The 15,417-nt window shown below is 46.3% G+C and overlaps 1 protein-coding gene across 2 annotated transcripts in view; it reads right to left on the minus strand.

Moving 5' to 3' along the window:
* CTBP2 (C-terminal binding protein 2) overlaps positions 1-3,997 on the minus strand; it is a 42,097-nt gene extending 38,100 nt beyond the window's left edge. The window contains exons 1-2 of one of the 2 annotated variants that reach the window (XM_058810859.1): positions 2,846-3,997; positions 2,314-2,812 (exon numbers count right to left, since the gene is read on the minus strand). In XM_058810859.1, the coding sequence (XP_058666842.1) occupies positions 2,314-2,812; positions 2,846-3,997 (1,651 nt within the window). Of the gene's footprint in view, positions 1-2,313 lie in introns of both variants that reach the window. The other variant, XM_058810858.1, reaches the window with a different exon arrangement.
* Between the last annotated feature and the right edge of the window lie 11,420 nt (positions 3,998-15,417).

Here is a 15,417-nt window from a genome sequence, read left to right on the forward strand (position 1 = left end):
AGACATTAACCTACACTGACAGAAAATATTTGCAGCCATTTGGAGACAGAGTTTAATACTGAATTTGCTTTTATCTTCTAACTCAAATATCCACAGCCAAAGCTACAGCCAAGAGAAGGCTCATCACTCCTGAAAACACATCCTGGCTGGCAAATACAATTTTCCTGGATTTAGTCAAGTTTCTGCCATCCACTCAAAGCTTTACAACATCTTAACATATCTCTACCCTCAGCTTATCCCCTTATGGGTAAGTGTGAACACTCCTGCTCAGCACAGCTCAAACAACTACGAACAACCACACACTTCCCCATTTTTAATCTTTCCATGTGCCTTACCTTGGCTTCTACTTTTAAAATACAGTTTAACAGGAAGAAAACCTCTCAGGCTATATGGAAAGGAAAAGGGGGAAATAAATAAAAATGAAGACAATTTTACAGGTCCTACTTCAGCTAAACCTTTCAGGGCCTTCAATGAGAAGATAATCTTTCTGTGATTATGGCCAAACCCTCTCGTTGCTTGGCAACACATAATTAAGGAATATGTTTTCAGATCCGCTTTGCAAGCTGGCCATTATCAGATGAAATTACTGGAGCAACAAATGTCATCCTCATGCAAATGAGATGGTCGTGGGCAAAAGAAGAAAAAAAGGAAAAAAAGAGGGTTGAGTAGCAAGAAAGAGCTCAACAGCACAGAAATGCTGCTGGCTTCCTCTTGCTGTGTACCAGTAATTCTGGTGAAGAGAAGGGATAATTTCAAGATTTTTAGAGAATGGGGTTTGCAGTTTATAAATGAGAGCCAGGGAAGGAGAGATCTGTTTCCCATGGTGGAGGAGATTGCTCCCAATCCCTGTGCTCTGAAGGTCCTTCAGCCCAGGGCTGTCGCTGCGTCGGCATCGACCGCTCAATGAGACACAGCGCAAATAAATGAACATATTTGTGTTCCCCACATTATGCCAGTTCGTCTTCTTAGCTGCATTTATTTAAAAATACTGCCTGGATGTACTACTTTAGCATCTGATCCATGTCAACACAGAACATGTTGCCTAATATTGAAGCATTTTTTAGAAATCAATACATTACACCAGCTACATAAAGGACTCGTAAGCGTGAAAGGACCGGCATTTACTTCCTAGCTGTGTAATTATGGTATGGCAGGGAAAGGGGTGTGCCAAGTGTCTGCATTTTGACAACTTTATCATTTCCACTCACAAAATCATTCTTTATTTAGATTCCTGTGGAATGGCATCACCAGTTTGGCACTGTCTCGATGCCTATAAATGGTATCCCTCTTATTAAGGCTTTGTGTGTGTGTGCTGGTACGGCAAATTGTTCGGGAATCATCTGCATGGGAGTTCAGCTGCGCTGCCCAGGGAGAAAACTCCCTGCTCACAGAGTCATTATCAGCAAAAAAACATTCCAAGGGGTGTCTTTCCACATTTTTTTTCAAACAGGTCAAGGCACAAATGAATGGATTTGATGAATTCCCTTGTATTTCTCCGGGTGGTTTTGGGGGTTAGTTTCTATCAGGCTCTGAGTGCCACATCTCCAAAGTGGAGGAGCAGATCCTGCTCAGATTGTGCAGCTTTTCATCCGAGCAGCCAAGAGCCTGAGTGTTTCTAGAAAGGGAAGGCAAGTCTAGGAGCCACCATTCATTTTTATTGTTCCAGTGCTTAATGACAGGCTTTTAGTTTTAAGCACAGCCCTATTACTTTAACAGCTCTATCGCTTCACTTACAGGCATCTCGAGAAGGAAATCAAGGGGTTTATTTTGTATGCTTGATAAAACAGCAAATTAATAATAAGAAGCAAAGCCTTAGGTAATGACCAAAGGTAAGTCGATTCTCAAATAACACCATTAACTATCTGATGAATTTAGTCAAAACAATGCTAACCATTTCCTTACAGGGACACATTTGTGCCTGATAACAGCGGTAAAAAGTCAATCTGCAGCAAACCCTGTAGTCCTAATTGCTCAGCCAGCACAGTGTCTAATCTCCTGTTCTCGACAAACAACAGGAACGGCAAGATTTACCCTGGAAGCATTATCTGAGATACCGCTCATGTTTAACTGAAGTTGGCTAAACAAATAAAGTATTTGGAATTTAACCACTGTGCAAGAATCAGCCTCTTTAGCTCTGAATGGCCAGCACAGCCAGGCAAAAAATCCCCTTCACCTCATTTTCTACATAGGACAGTGTCTAATATTTAGACATGAACCCCCATGATATTTGACTGTGGGTTTTTTGAGGGGTCAAACAAGCAACAACAAGGTGGCTCTAAACTACTCTATGGACTAAGCCCCTTCAGTAATTACTTGGTTCAGGCGACGCCATGGTGGAGACGATGACGGGGGGCCCCGTGCGCCTGCTGAGCTTCGGGTACGGGGAGAGCTGGGCAGGGAAGGCGGGTCCGGTGGGTGCCAGGCTGCTGTCCCCTGCTGTCCCCGGCCGCCGGAGGAGCTGGGGGCTGCTGTGGGGGCTGGGTGCCGGTGACGCCACCGCTGTCCGCTCCCTCTTCATCAGCTCCATGGGCACGGTGTAGGTGGTGGGGTACGCCGTCTTGGGGCTGGCGTGCGGGTTGGCCGCCGTCATGGGCACGCCGACCGGAGCGGAGTAGGCAGAGGCGGGACGCGGGTGCGTGCTGCAAGGCAGGGGGGTGTTGTATCCCGAACCGGGGAGAAAGTGTGGCCCCTGAGGAGGCCCCGCTGGGGCTGGGTAGGTGGTGGTCTCCAGCAGGTGTTGGGTCGGGGCGCTGGATGGCCGGCGGTGTATCTCTACACCTCTTGGGGACAGTGGCTGCAGCGGTGGCGGGTGCTGCGAGGTGCCAGGGCCATCCACGGTGGGCACCCCGTATTCTGCCGGGAGCTCGCTGCGGTGGCTGAAGCTGTTGGAGCGGGTCCTGGGGCGCAGTGCCCCGCTCCTGCGCTCCTGTCTCTGCAGCTGCATCTCTGCCTTGTAGTTGTGGGCGATGCGGGACAGCACGCGGGCCTGCCCCAGGTTGGGTGCCACCGACTTGATGTCATTCTCCTCCATCATGGCCAGCAGGTTTGGGGAGTCGAAGCCCTGCTGCAGCAGGGCAGCAAAGGTGCTCTCAGAGACGCCCTCCGCACGCAGCAGCGCCACAAACTCGGGGTCAAAGCTCCTCTTGCCCTCTGGCCCAGGGAAGGCAGGTGGCACCGGTGGGTGGGAAGGCGTCGCCACTGCTGCCTCGTAGCTGTCGTAGGGACCCTTGGCACCGGTGCTCTCCCTGCCTGGCCCGTAGCTGCTGCTGGTGCTGGTGGTGGGATCCACCACCAGGCAGGTGGGGACAGCTTGCCTGGCCGCTGCTGCCACCTCGGGAGCCCGCTCTGCCCCATCGCTGTAGCCCGGCCTGCTGGGGAAGGCGGGTGGCTCTGCCGCGTACCGCGGGCCGGGAGGCTCCGTGCCGTACCACGCTGGGGACACATCTCTGCCACGCAGCCGCTGCCCATCCAGGGCCAGCTTGGGGTCTCTGTAGAGGCGGGTGGCATCGGGTGGGGCAGGTGGGCGCACGGCGCTCTGGTCCCAGGACAGGCGGCTGCCAGGCGCCCCATAGCTCGCCAGCGGCCTGCCCGCCACGTGCTCGCGGTAGAGTCGAGGGTCCTTGGGTGACCTCGCCGACAGCGACGGGTCGCTGTAGTAATCCTGGGGTGGCAGAGAGCCCCGGCCCGCCATGGGCGCCGGCCGGTCACAGTAGGCGAAGTCGGGGACAGAGCCCTTCCTCAGGGGCCCCGGTGCGAAGGTGGCATCCTGGTACGGGTACGCCTCTTGCTTCAGCTCCGCACCGCCCTGCAAGATGATATCATTTGCCCGCGGTGGCTCGTACCAGCCGCCCTCACCGCCATAGGTCAGGGAGCTCCTCCGGCCTGGCGGCCTCTGGTACTCGAAGGCGTTCTCGCTCTCCCAGTTCCCCTCATACCAGCCCGCAGCGTCCCAGCTCTGCGAGCGGCCGATGTTAGGGTGCTTGCTGGGGATGGGCATCACCTCGAGGCCGCTTGCTCCCGCTGGCACAGAGAAGAGGAGGTGCCTTCCTTCTGAGCGCTTCTCCGGCACGCATCCAAACCGGGCCGTGCTGCGCCTGAGCCCTCCCGGGACTTCAGAAACCAGCGGCCGGCGGTTTTGTCTTTCCGAGTGTCACCTGAATTATTAATCCTGGGTAACCTTAGCAGGCAGAGCGTGCGGCGGCCGGCGGAGGGGCTGCCCCTGGCCGTGCGCTGCAGCCAGAGCGCGGGAGAGCGGCCGCGCTCAGCCCAGATGCTTTATCCTGTGCCGCTGGGGACGGCGAGCGCACATGGACAACTGGCCGAGCAGTGTGTGGGGATTAGGAGCTAAATAAAACCACTAAAGCCCTCGCTCCATGTGACATCATTTTAGCCCGATGAAATCTCACGCACTGACACAGCCAGCAACCTCAATGCAATTTTTCCCCCAGGGAATGATGATTTTTTTTTTTTTTTTGCTTGTTTGTTTTTAACTTGTTTTTTTTTTTTTTTTAGCATGTGTTTCCTCTGTTTTGGTTGTCTCCCCCCTCACGTGCTGGGGGAGGCTGTCCCGGCACCCAGCGGGGATGGGCAGCGGGATCACAGAACGTGCGCGGATCCGCTCGGCCCCGCACAGGCGCATGTAAAAATAAAAAAGAAAGCTTCAGTGTCAGCTCAATCTTAATCCAACCTGATGAAATGCTAATCCACTGCACACAGCTAAGGACAAATTAAATGGGAGCCAGCAGACAGGCCAAAAAAGGCCAGTGTAAGATACTTGGGAATACAAGAACGGTCAGAAATTAGTTAGGTATCTGTTTAGCACTTTATGAATATTATAATTTGCATTGGAAATTGCCTTTTTTTTTTTTTTTGTAGTTTCAAATTAGCCACGCTAACTAGGCTCCAGAAAGATTTTTTATAATATTACCATAATACGCAAATCCTTTCATCATCCCAGGGCAGAAAATTGTGGAGGTGTAATCTGGAATGCATAATTTTAAGACCCTAGCACAGGTCATGGAGAAGGAGGGGAGGATGAAAGGATCTAAAGCCTGGCCTAACAAAGCAAAAAGGAATAGTAGAATTTTGCCCATTATCTCCAGCTTCCTTTGGAAAAACTGCATGTTTGTGAAATAGGAAAACACTCAGAAACATCACACAAAACTCAATTTGTACTGACCAGTATTTCAACATTCATGTGGATTAAGCTTTTTTTACACTTGGAGTAGGCAAAGGGATTTAGATGGAATCACAGCACAGAAAATTGCTATTTGGGAATGTAATAAAAATTTCCATATAGAGTCATTGTTTTCAGAGGAGATATTAAAATGGCTCCCCAAAACACATAGCCCAGATTATGGCAGGCTGCTTATGCTCAAATATTCCTTTTCAAAGAAGGAATAGCTCAACTGCTCCTAATTTTGCTGACCACTGCTACAGAGGCAACATTTTATTTTTTGAATTAAAAAACTCAGATGGAAACAATTTTGCTTTTCTCTGCTACAACAACAGCTTTCTTCCCCTCCAATACACCCCCTTCCAGGACAGACCGACTGAAAGGAGGAACAGTCACCTTCCCTGGCCTGTTTGCAAGACAGCTTGAGCATTTTTCCTGGCTAATCCACAATAAATGTTTCGTGCACAAGCCATCACATGATGGACTATTGTGCTATTATGATAGCTAAATCACTAATACAGTCTAATGCTTAAACTTGCCTATCATACTAATACCTCTGGGCTATATTTCTGACCCAAATACTGACAGGATCTTTGAGTAATCCCTAAATTTCTTTATTGCAGTAAATATTACAAATCCTCTTCAAACATTCTCTCCTCCAATTCCATCCTCAAGAATCACGATCTTGAAAATTATGCTGGATACATGCAAAACATGGGGCCTAAAATATTATTTATGCAATTCTCAGAGAATATCTGATTGGCATTATACTGAATTAACTAACAAACTTCAGACACACTGGAAGATTTCTTCTTTTGTGAGAGTCAAGATGGGAAGACACATTTGTGGCTTACAAATAAAGCAGAGAGTATTTTAACCAACAAAAACATTTTATTACAACAACATTTTGCTAAAGAATAAAATGTATTCCCAACTGGATACTGTGAGACTGGTGCCATTTGTTTCGAAGCAGCAGAAGAAATCTACCAAAAATGTATATGACAAAATAATGAAATCCTGGTCTATAGATCAAGGGCATCTTGCACCATTGTCTTCTAAGAAGTTACTAACAAACAGTCACCATGTAAAGCCCTGGCTGACAATGGAAAAAAACCATGCCATAGAGAAATGAAATTTCAAAAATGCTGATTTTTAACAACTGCAAGGGAAGCCAGAAGGGAGCTTGAAGCATTCGCTACCTCTGAAAAAACCAAGGACTTTAACAATAGAAACCTCACCCAAACCAACACATCTGTTGGTTTGGTGGCCATGCCCAGGGCACAATGGGTGACAGCAACACTCGGAAAGCCACCTCCAAACCCCCTCAATCCCACACACAGGAGCACATCCGGGCTCTGGAAACCCCCCTGGCATCAGCATGCCCTCACAGTCTTGGGCAGGAGGTGTGCTTTTCTTCCAGGGGCCAGGAAACCCAAACTGGGCCCTGCCACTGGGACACTCATGCATATGGATGGTTCACCCCGTAAGTGCTGACCTCAATGGAACAAACAGAACATTCCTGCGCTCCAAGCCAAGCAGAGGACCAGGGGCTGCAAGATTTGGACATTTCCCTGCAGCCAAGGGCCAAATGTCCTCTCTGGAGGACTCTGCTGGCCCCAGTTTTTGTTGACCAAGAGCTGTATCCAGTGGGGAAGATGTGGCCAGGAGCTGTGGAGCTGGGCTGCCTCCTGTGCCACCAGGGCAGCAAAGGAAATGTTACACCCCCAGTGAACCCAGGAATGAATAAGAAATTATCAGAATGAAATATTTATGGATAGGCAGGAAGGGTTTTCTCTTTTTCTGTTTTATGCAGTCTTAAAAGCAGCCCCCTTGTAAATTCAAGCAGCATGGGCAGCAGGGCAAGTGAGGTGATTGTCCCCCTCTACTCCACTGGTGAGACCCCACCTGCAGAGTTGTGTCCAGCTCTGGGGACTGAAACATAAGAAGCACATGGAGCTGTTGGAGCGAGCCCAGAGGAGGCCACAAAGATGACTTGAGGGCTGAAGCATCTCTGCTAAGGGGAAATGCTGAGAGAACTGGGCTTGTTCACCCCAGAGAAGTTTTGGGATCATATTATCACTGCCTTTCAGTATCTGAAGGGGTCCTCCAGGAGAGCTGGAGAGGGATTTTGTTGAAGGGCATGGACTGATAGGACATGGGGGAATGCCTTCCCACTGCTGGAGGGCAGGGTCAGATGGATACTGGGAAGGAATTCTTCCCTGTAAGAGTGGTGAGACCCTGGCACAGGTTTCCCAGAGAGGCTGGGGCTGGCCATGAATCCCTGGAAGTGCCCAAGGCCAGGTTGGATGGGGCTTGGAGCAGCCTGGGATAGTGGAAGGTGTCCCTGACCATGGCAGGGGGTGGACCTAAATGAGCTGTAAGGTCCCTTCCAACCCAAACCATTGTGTGAGTCTGTGAAAGTCTATGAAATTATTCTGTTCCTATTTCTGCATCCAGACCCAAGCAGGATGGCCAGGAGAAGATACAGAGGCCCAACCTGATGTAACTGATCCCATTCTGTTTCTCGGGAGAGCAGGAGGCACCAGCACCCACATCCTCAACATGAGGGGGAGACAAGGACTGTGGAACAGGAAGAAAAATTATTCTCCCTTTATCTTTTAATTCTAGAGGTATTTTGGGAAAGGAAAAAAAATCACACACAGAAGGAAAAAAAAAAGCTGATCAAGAGATTAAATGCTCTGGTATTTCAGACCACGTGAAAAATGCAGTGTTTTGAATAATACCCTCATTTTCAGTTTAGCATTGATCTATTCATGGTCACAAATATCTGGTTACAATACAATTTGGCCACAATATTTGGTTACAATACAATGACCACAGAAGTCTGCTCTGAAAAAAGGTGATGATGGAGCAGAAGAAAGGTGGGCCCATTGTTGAGACACTGCATTCAAAACCAACAGCAAGAAATCTGAGGCTGGAACCCTCTGCAGTGGATGTGAAACAAGCACTGCTACAAAGTGCTGTTCTCTTCCCATGGGGAAAGTGTTTTACACCTAAAACCCAGGGTAGGAAATCAGCATGCTAAATCTGCAACACAACTGTGTAAACAACATTTTTTGGAATCTAGCACTGACTCAGGAGAGGTTGGCTGCAAAATTTCATTCATATTGATATAAAACATTTCATTACCTATTCTGAAAGCACATTGCTGGAAAAATTATTCTGTGCAGCAAAATAATACAGATTGGGATTAGTTTTGCTTCTTACTATTGTAAAGTAGATTTCAATTACAAATTTAAATCCTGTTTATATTAGGGAAAAAATATTTTTAATGTAGATTAAGATGTTGATGTTTTCTCCCCAGTTATTTTCTTCTGGGAGAGAGTGGAACAGAAGCAGCGTGCCAAATGTAATTTCTGGCAAAAACTGTAAGATGCAGCAGTCTGGGAAAGCTATTTCTCTTTCAAAGGCAAAGGAATCCTAGCCCTGGTATTGAAAAATCCACTGGAAAACAAATACATCTCTTGTTAATGGAGAGAGCAGGTATCAGGACACTCAGCCTTTATACCTCGCTCTGCCACTGTCAGAGAGTAAATTGCTTAATTTCTTACTTGCTGATTCCCCTTCCATCAAGAGGGATATAATAATATACACCTCTCACACTCGGATGGTGTTAAGATTAATCAGTGTTTGTCATATGTTTTCAGGTGACAAGGTACAAAGCCACTGGGAGGATAAATGCTCCTGCCCTCCCTGCCTGGGCTTTCAAGGACTGCGTGTGATTGTGCCTAATGACCCCCAAAGCTCCGGAAGCCTCTCCTGAGCATCCTCCTCCCATGTTCAGCTTGCAGGATGCCAGGGGAGCAGAAATGAGCTGCTCTGCACTGTGGTGTGCCATGGATGCCGTGGAGAAGAAAAGGAATGGGATGCAGTATGAGTAATGCACACACACACACACACATGCATGCACAGCAATTGAAAAGAAACAAAATTAAAAAGAAAAATGAGAGAGGAAAAGCAGCAAGAAAATGTTCCAAATCCTTTGAAACTACTCCATTTGCTAAAATTTGGCTCTGCAAATCTCCCTCACAGTGGCAATAAGCACTCTGCCTAGATGGACTTTTTAACAGTCTCCTGAAATTAAGGGAGCACAAAGAGAAAATTAGCAGGATTGTGCTGGAATAATTTTCAATAATCAAAGGAGCAGCACAGCATCTGAAAGCACTCAGAGCTTGAAGCCCTGCCACATGCTTTTACCAATTTCCAAACCAAAAGCATCGATGCTTTGTAACTCCAACAAAACGCTCCCAAACACCAACTCGGTGCCGCACAACAAAACACTCTGAAGATCAGCCGGTTATTAAACAATCACTGCCTCATGGAACTCTGCATTTTGATGACTTTGAAGCAAAAAAACCAAAAGCTTATGTCCATTTCTACCCCTCAGTGCTGGGATAGAATGTGCCATGAGCTGCCCTGAAACATGACACACAATCCATGACTGGGATTGGTCACCATCCTCAGCAGTGACACACAACTGGACCCAGGCACATAGAAAATAAAAGGTCAATATGGGACCCCAACAAATGCACAGCAAAGAACCTCCCATGCCAAAGCCAGCAGAGGTTTCCCCTCTGAGCTGGTGACACCATATTGCAGTGCCCTTCTGAGTCATTCCCCAAGAACTCCCCCAAAACCCCACAAGCCCAGGTGAGCAGAGAGGATGTGAGGCCTTTTCCACTCCCCCCAGCCAGAGTCGTGCTGAGAAAGAGCATTTCGTGAAAAGAAATGAGTGACCTTTCCCTTCATCCCTGTGGAGCTGCCTCTCCACTGGTGTTCTGTGCTAATCTCTGGATGGAAGGGGTTGGATGTGGGAGATGTGCTCCTTCCCAGCCTCATGGCCAGCCAGGAATGCCTCCAATCACTGCCACACAACAACTCTCCATGGATATCCCCTTTCACAGATGGGTGCCTTACCCCAATGTTCCCCATGACAGGAGGGAATAGCTGGAGCTATGTCAGGGGAGGTTTAGGCTGAGTATCAGGAAACGGTTCTTCCCCAGAGGGTGGTGGGCACTGAACAGGGAATGGTCACAGCCCCAGGGCTGCCAGACTCCAGGAGTGTTTGGACACTGCTCTCAGGGATGCCCAGGATGGGTTGTTGGGGTGTCTGTGCAGGGCCAGGAGCTGGACTGATGATTCCTGCAGGTCCCTTCCAGCTCAGGACATTCTGTGAATTATCTTCTGTTTATTTCAGAATGAGGTATGTGCCAGAAGCACCCCAGTGGGCATATGGTAACCCATCACCTCATGTTCTGCTCCCCTGGCAAAGCCTTGGAGGTTGCCCTGAGAAACTGTACATATCCCATCCCTGGAAGTGTCCAAGGCCAGGCTGGATGGGGCTGGAGCAGCCTGGGATTATGGAAGGTGCCCATTCCCATGGCAGAGGACGGAACTAAATGATCTTTAAGGTCCCTTCCAACCTAAACCATTCCATGATTTGCCATCCAGGAAGAAAATCAAACCGCAGGTAACAAATGCAGGAAGGCAGCAATCATCTAAAACACGCGTGCAGCTAAAAAAGAGAAGTGCAGCTGTAAAACACCCTTTGAGCCATTGGAATGAGCCTTACAAGCTCCTCAAACCTCAATAAGAAACCATTTTGCCTTCAAGTATGGGGAAACTCCAATAAAAGTTGGCAGAAACAGCACTGTCACATTCCTGCATCAACAAAGGGATAATAAAAACATCAGGTGTATCCCTACAGCACACAGCTACACAGTCTCAAGGACTGCAAAATAAAAACCAATCTGGATGCTGAAGGGCGGGTGAAAAGCAGCAGACAAGGTTCATTGGGCACATCCCTCAACCATTCCAAAGATCTAATCTATGAATGCTCTTAAAAATAATCCTCCAGAAATCACATCAAGCACCTTGTCTCCAAAACTGGGTATTAGACTTTGAGGTCAAATCTCATCATTTTTAATAAGAATTCAGGATCAAGATTTGAACAGCATGTGTAATGAAAAGAGTGGGAATTATATCTATCCCAGAAAGCAGTAGAGAAATCCACTGTTAAATGAATATATATTGTAAATCTGAACTCTGCCATGCATGCCTGGGCTTTGCAGAGAAAATAATTAATTACTAGACTGTAACACAGGCCTGGGTAGATAAACAGGCTGGGGTTCAGGGTGTCTCTCCTTACTTCCCCTGATGATGCCAAGAGCTTGAGACATGCACTTCCCTTTCACACCCATTGCAGATAAAAACCAAAACCAAACAGGAGGAAATACTACTTTAGCTAAAAAAGCATTTATGCCTTGCTTTTTTAAAAGACTGGTCTTTTGCACTGTTGTGCTGCAAACCATCAAAAGTGAGCTATATCTCACTGTGTTCCCACACCATCCTTGCTCATGTTCATTTGCTGAGTCAATCAAATATCTGTAGCATCAGCAGCAACACCACAGTTTTTTCTCAAAAATGGGTGTCAATCTACGCTAAGGATATTTTGTGAACTTAATCTGTTTATTACTAAGCTTTGAGGTGCTAGATGGCAGCAGAGAGTGTTTTGTTTAAAATAAAAATTAAAAAGATAATATAAAAAAGAAGAAAAACCAAATTAATAGTGTTAAGCTAATGGGCTGTATAAAAGTGTCACTAAGAAATGATCAATGTCATTCAATTTTAAGAATTGCAAAACCAACTCAAAACTTGCTCTTTGAAGAAAGCTCTCTAATGAAAACCTTCACTGTTTTGGCACTTGGATCCATTACATCTGTTTGTGGAGAGCAAAAAATATAAAAGAAAAGTTGTGTAATGTGTTTCCCTGCAGCTTTATTTTAGTACGGCCAGGTGTCCTACTCCTGTCAAAATATTTACCAGCAAATATTCAGGAAATCAGGATAAATTTGAAAAGATTGGTCCAGATCCAAACACTGAAACAGTGTAATTTAGGAGTCAGATATAAGATTTTTTTCCTGGTATTTTAAAGGAAACCCCATCCTGTTCTCATCTGTCCCCGAGGAGTGATCATTTCTCATCACATATTTGGAAGCAGCCAACTTCCAACCCCTGGGTGCTGGAGGCAGCTTCTGCAGCATTCCAGAGCTCAGGAAGAGGAGCCAGGGCTGCCCCGGGGTCCTGCTCCAACAACCCCTTCCCAGTGAATATTCTGGGAATATTATCATTTTTCTGAGTAATCTTTAAATGCAGCAGAAGCATTTAGAGGAAGGAGGAAAATACAAAAAAAACCCCAGATAGGATGACAACATGTTAATCCCTAAACCAGTTAATTTAAACGGGAAATGTGGTAAGGATGGAAATTAGGTTGATGGTATTGAAGTCATCAGCTGTAATTGTTTCTTAATTAATGACACCAAGTTGTAAAGCGTGTTACATGGAACACTGTCTGGAGGCTGGGGAAAATGGAAAAGTACAAGGCAGAATTAAGAGTCAGACATGTATTAAGTTCCCATCAATGTGGGTTTAAACACAAGAGAAGTATTTTTTCTTATTTTGGTGCATCCAGTCCTCAAGTCCAGGGAAATGGGAGCTCCCCCTCCTCCAACAGCCAGAGCCACACATCCACTATGATGCACACCAAATTAATGGAATTTTTGTCTGCAACCTTATCTAAATGTGTCTCACCCTTGCCTGGATGCCTGGGGCATTTTGTCAGGCTGGCCTTGGATCTGGCTGGAGTCCTACATCTTGTCATGTACATTCCCCCACGGAACATCACGGGAGGGAATGTTCAGGAAAAGGATCCACACAGGACTGGAAGCCACTGGAGCAGCCTGTGCATCCATGCAAGGACAACAGCACACCCCTGGAAACGAGCTCCATCCCAAAGCACAAAAGGACTCACACAAGCATGCAGAGTTCTTGATTCAGCACTGCAAAAGGGTTGAAAAGCATGGAATAAGGTCAATAAGCTTGAATAATATCTGTAAACCCACTGAGGTTGCTTGAACTTTCTTCATCCACAGGATACTGTCTGATTTAAAAAAAAATTATTAAAATTTTAACAAAAACTATTAATCACAAGGAATTCCCAAATATGCCATGCTTCTAAAAGAGAAGAGATAATTAAGAACATTACTTTGCACTGGTAAAAAGAGGTGTAGAATCCAGCTTTTGTTTGAATTTGAAATGATTTTCTGAAACCTTCATAAAAGCCAAAGACTTAATTTTGGAAAAGCAAAACATCAGGAGCAGCCAGACAGATCTTCAGTGTGCATAAATCAGCACAGGGTGCAGTGGCAGAAGATCTGACAAGCTAATACTGCTTTTTCTCTAGGCTAAATGTGGTAAGCAACCCTTCTTTAAAAGTCTGATAGTTTATGTGCTTTGAGGTGGAAACTTAAAAAAAAAGTATAAAAAGCTTTATTGTGGGGGGGAAATCCTTGTACTGAGTTTTATATTCATGGAACAAAGAAACTCAAATCCACTAGATAAAAAAGGTCTACATTTATTCTAAATAAGTCACTTTTACTCAGGACAAGCAGTTTCTTCCGTGCTTGATATCATCTTTAACTCATTGTTTCTCATCAAATGTCTAGTGGTGATAAGGATTTCCTGAGATAATAAGATTCTATTTCTAAGCAGTAAAAATAAGTATTATCAGATGCTACTTGGTGTGCAAATTTGCAAGAATGGAAGAAAATTTCTCCACCCAAATATCAAATGTGTTCATTTTTGCTACTGTTACATTATACAAAGCAGCAAGAATTGGAGGCAGCCACTTTCCAGAGTTGTGGTTTTAATGTGTATTTTCCCTTTTGGTTCCAGGAGCAAGGTTCCTCTATTTTTTAGCATGAGTGGACTGTGGCTGTTGAATGAGAACCTATTCCATAGTCTGCTGTTAGTGGTGTGTGAGCCCAGACCTCAGGGACACATTGCTCAAATACTCCTGAAAAGCCAGAAATATCACAGGTCTTCAGAGGCACTTCTGTTGAGAGTTAGTGTGGGGGTTTTTTAACAACAAGAAAGTGCACAATAAGCAGTAATTGATATAGTGATTAAGTCCACTTCTATGGAGGATAAACTGAAATAAAGAGGTAAAAAGCACCCTGTCATAGATTCAGGTAGGTACCAGAGTACCTAGCATTACATAGTATATTTATTCAAATATCACTGGATATGGTTTGCACTGACTTCTGCCACAGGGGGAGGACTGGAATACAAAATTTCTGTGCACCCTTGAGATGAATTAACCAGCCTAATGCAGCCACAGCAGAGATAACTTCAGTGATGTTGAAAACATCAATTCCTACCCCAAATTCCCTCCTCCATTTCACAGCATCACTGAGGTTGGAAAAGACCCCTGAGACCATAAATCCAAGCTGTGACCAATCTCCAGGATGGGGACTCCCAACCTCCCTGGGCAGCCCCTTCACCCACCCTATAATCCCATGATCCCAGCTGGACAGTGTGTCATGGGAAGGTGCCTATTCAAGGTTTGTAAGAAAAATTATTGCATTAAGGACTCAGACCCACCCAAGAGGCTTCAGTAACCATGGTGGGGTCACATTCCCACAGGCAAACAAGGATTTGTGGAGAGTCACGGCCACACACAGATACTACAGTGGCTGGAAGGTAAATCCATGAGCAATTCCCACAGGAAGTATCACCACAGAAACCTCAGCTGAAGAGGACACCAGGGTGCCACTCAGAATGTAAGGCAGCAAGTCAAAAAGCCAGAGACTGGTGCATTAAGCACTGAAAAGTATTATGTGACTGTGCTGGCATTTATCAGCCATCAGACATATCAAAGGATCTGAAAGAAAACAAAGAATATGGATGGCTTGTCTGCCCTGCAAACAGCTCTATTTTGCAAAGTACAGACAACTTTGGTGGCACAAACTGACACGTAAGGACATGATTTCCCACTGGATAATGACAAATCCTGGAGCAAAAACTGTCAGAAAATGTCTGGCTTTGCTTGGCCTTGCTATTATTTTTTCACTTTGCTTCCTGCTCATCTCAGGGCTGCCACTTTTGAGGCATGTGAAGGCTGAACTGACTCATATATGTTAGTGCAAGCTCTGACCTCTAAAGCCAGGCTCTGCCATTCCCTGGCACTGGGTTTGAAGACAGGCTAGCACAGCTGCAGGGGTCTGGGGCAGAAGCAGCACTTGGGATCATCATTCAGTGGTGTTGGGAAACCCATGTTCTACACACAGATAAGGTGCTGCCATCCTGCATCCAGGATGCGCCACCACTGCTGCCTTTTGACACAACAAGGAAATGACACAGTGCCAGAGCACCTTCTCCCC

This window comes from Ammospiza caudacuta, chromosome 9, assembly GCF_027887145.1.
Source record: "Ammospiza caudacuta isolate bAmmCau1 chromosome 9, bAmmCau1.pri, whole genome shotgun sequence".
Taxonomy (NCBI): Eukaryota; Metazoa; Chordata; class Aves; order Passeriformes; family Passerellidae; genus Ammospiza; species Ammospiza caudacuta.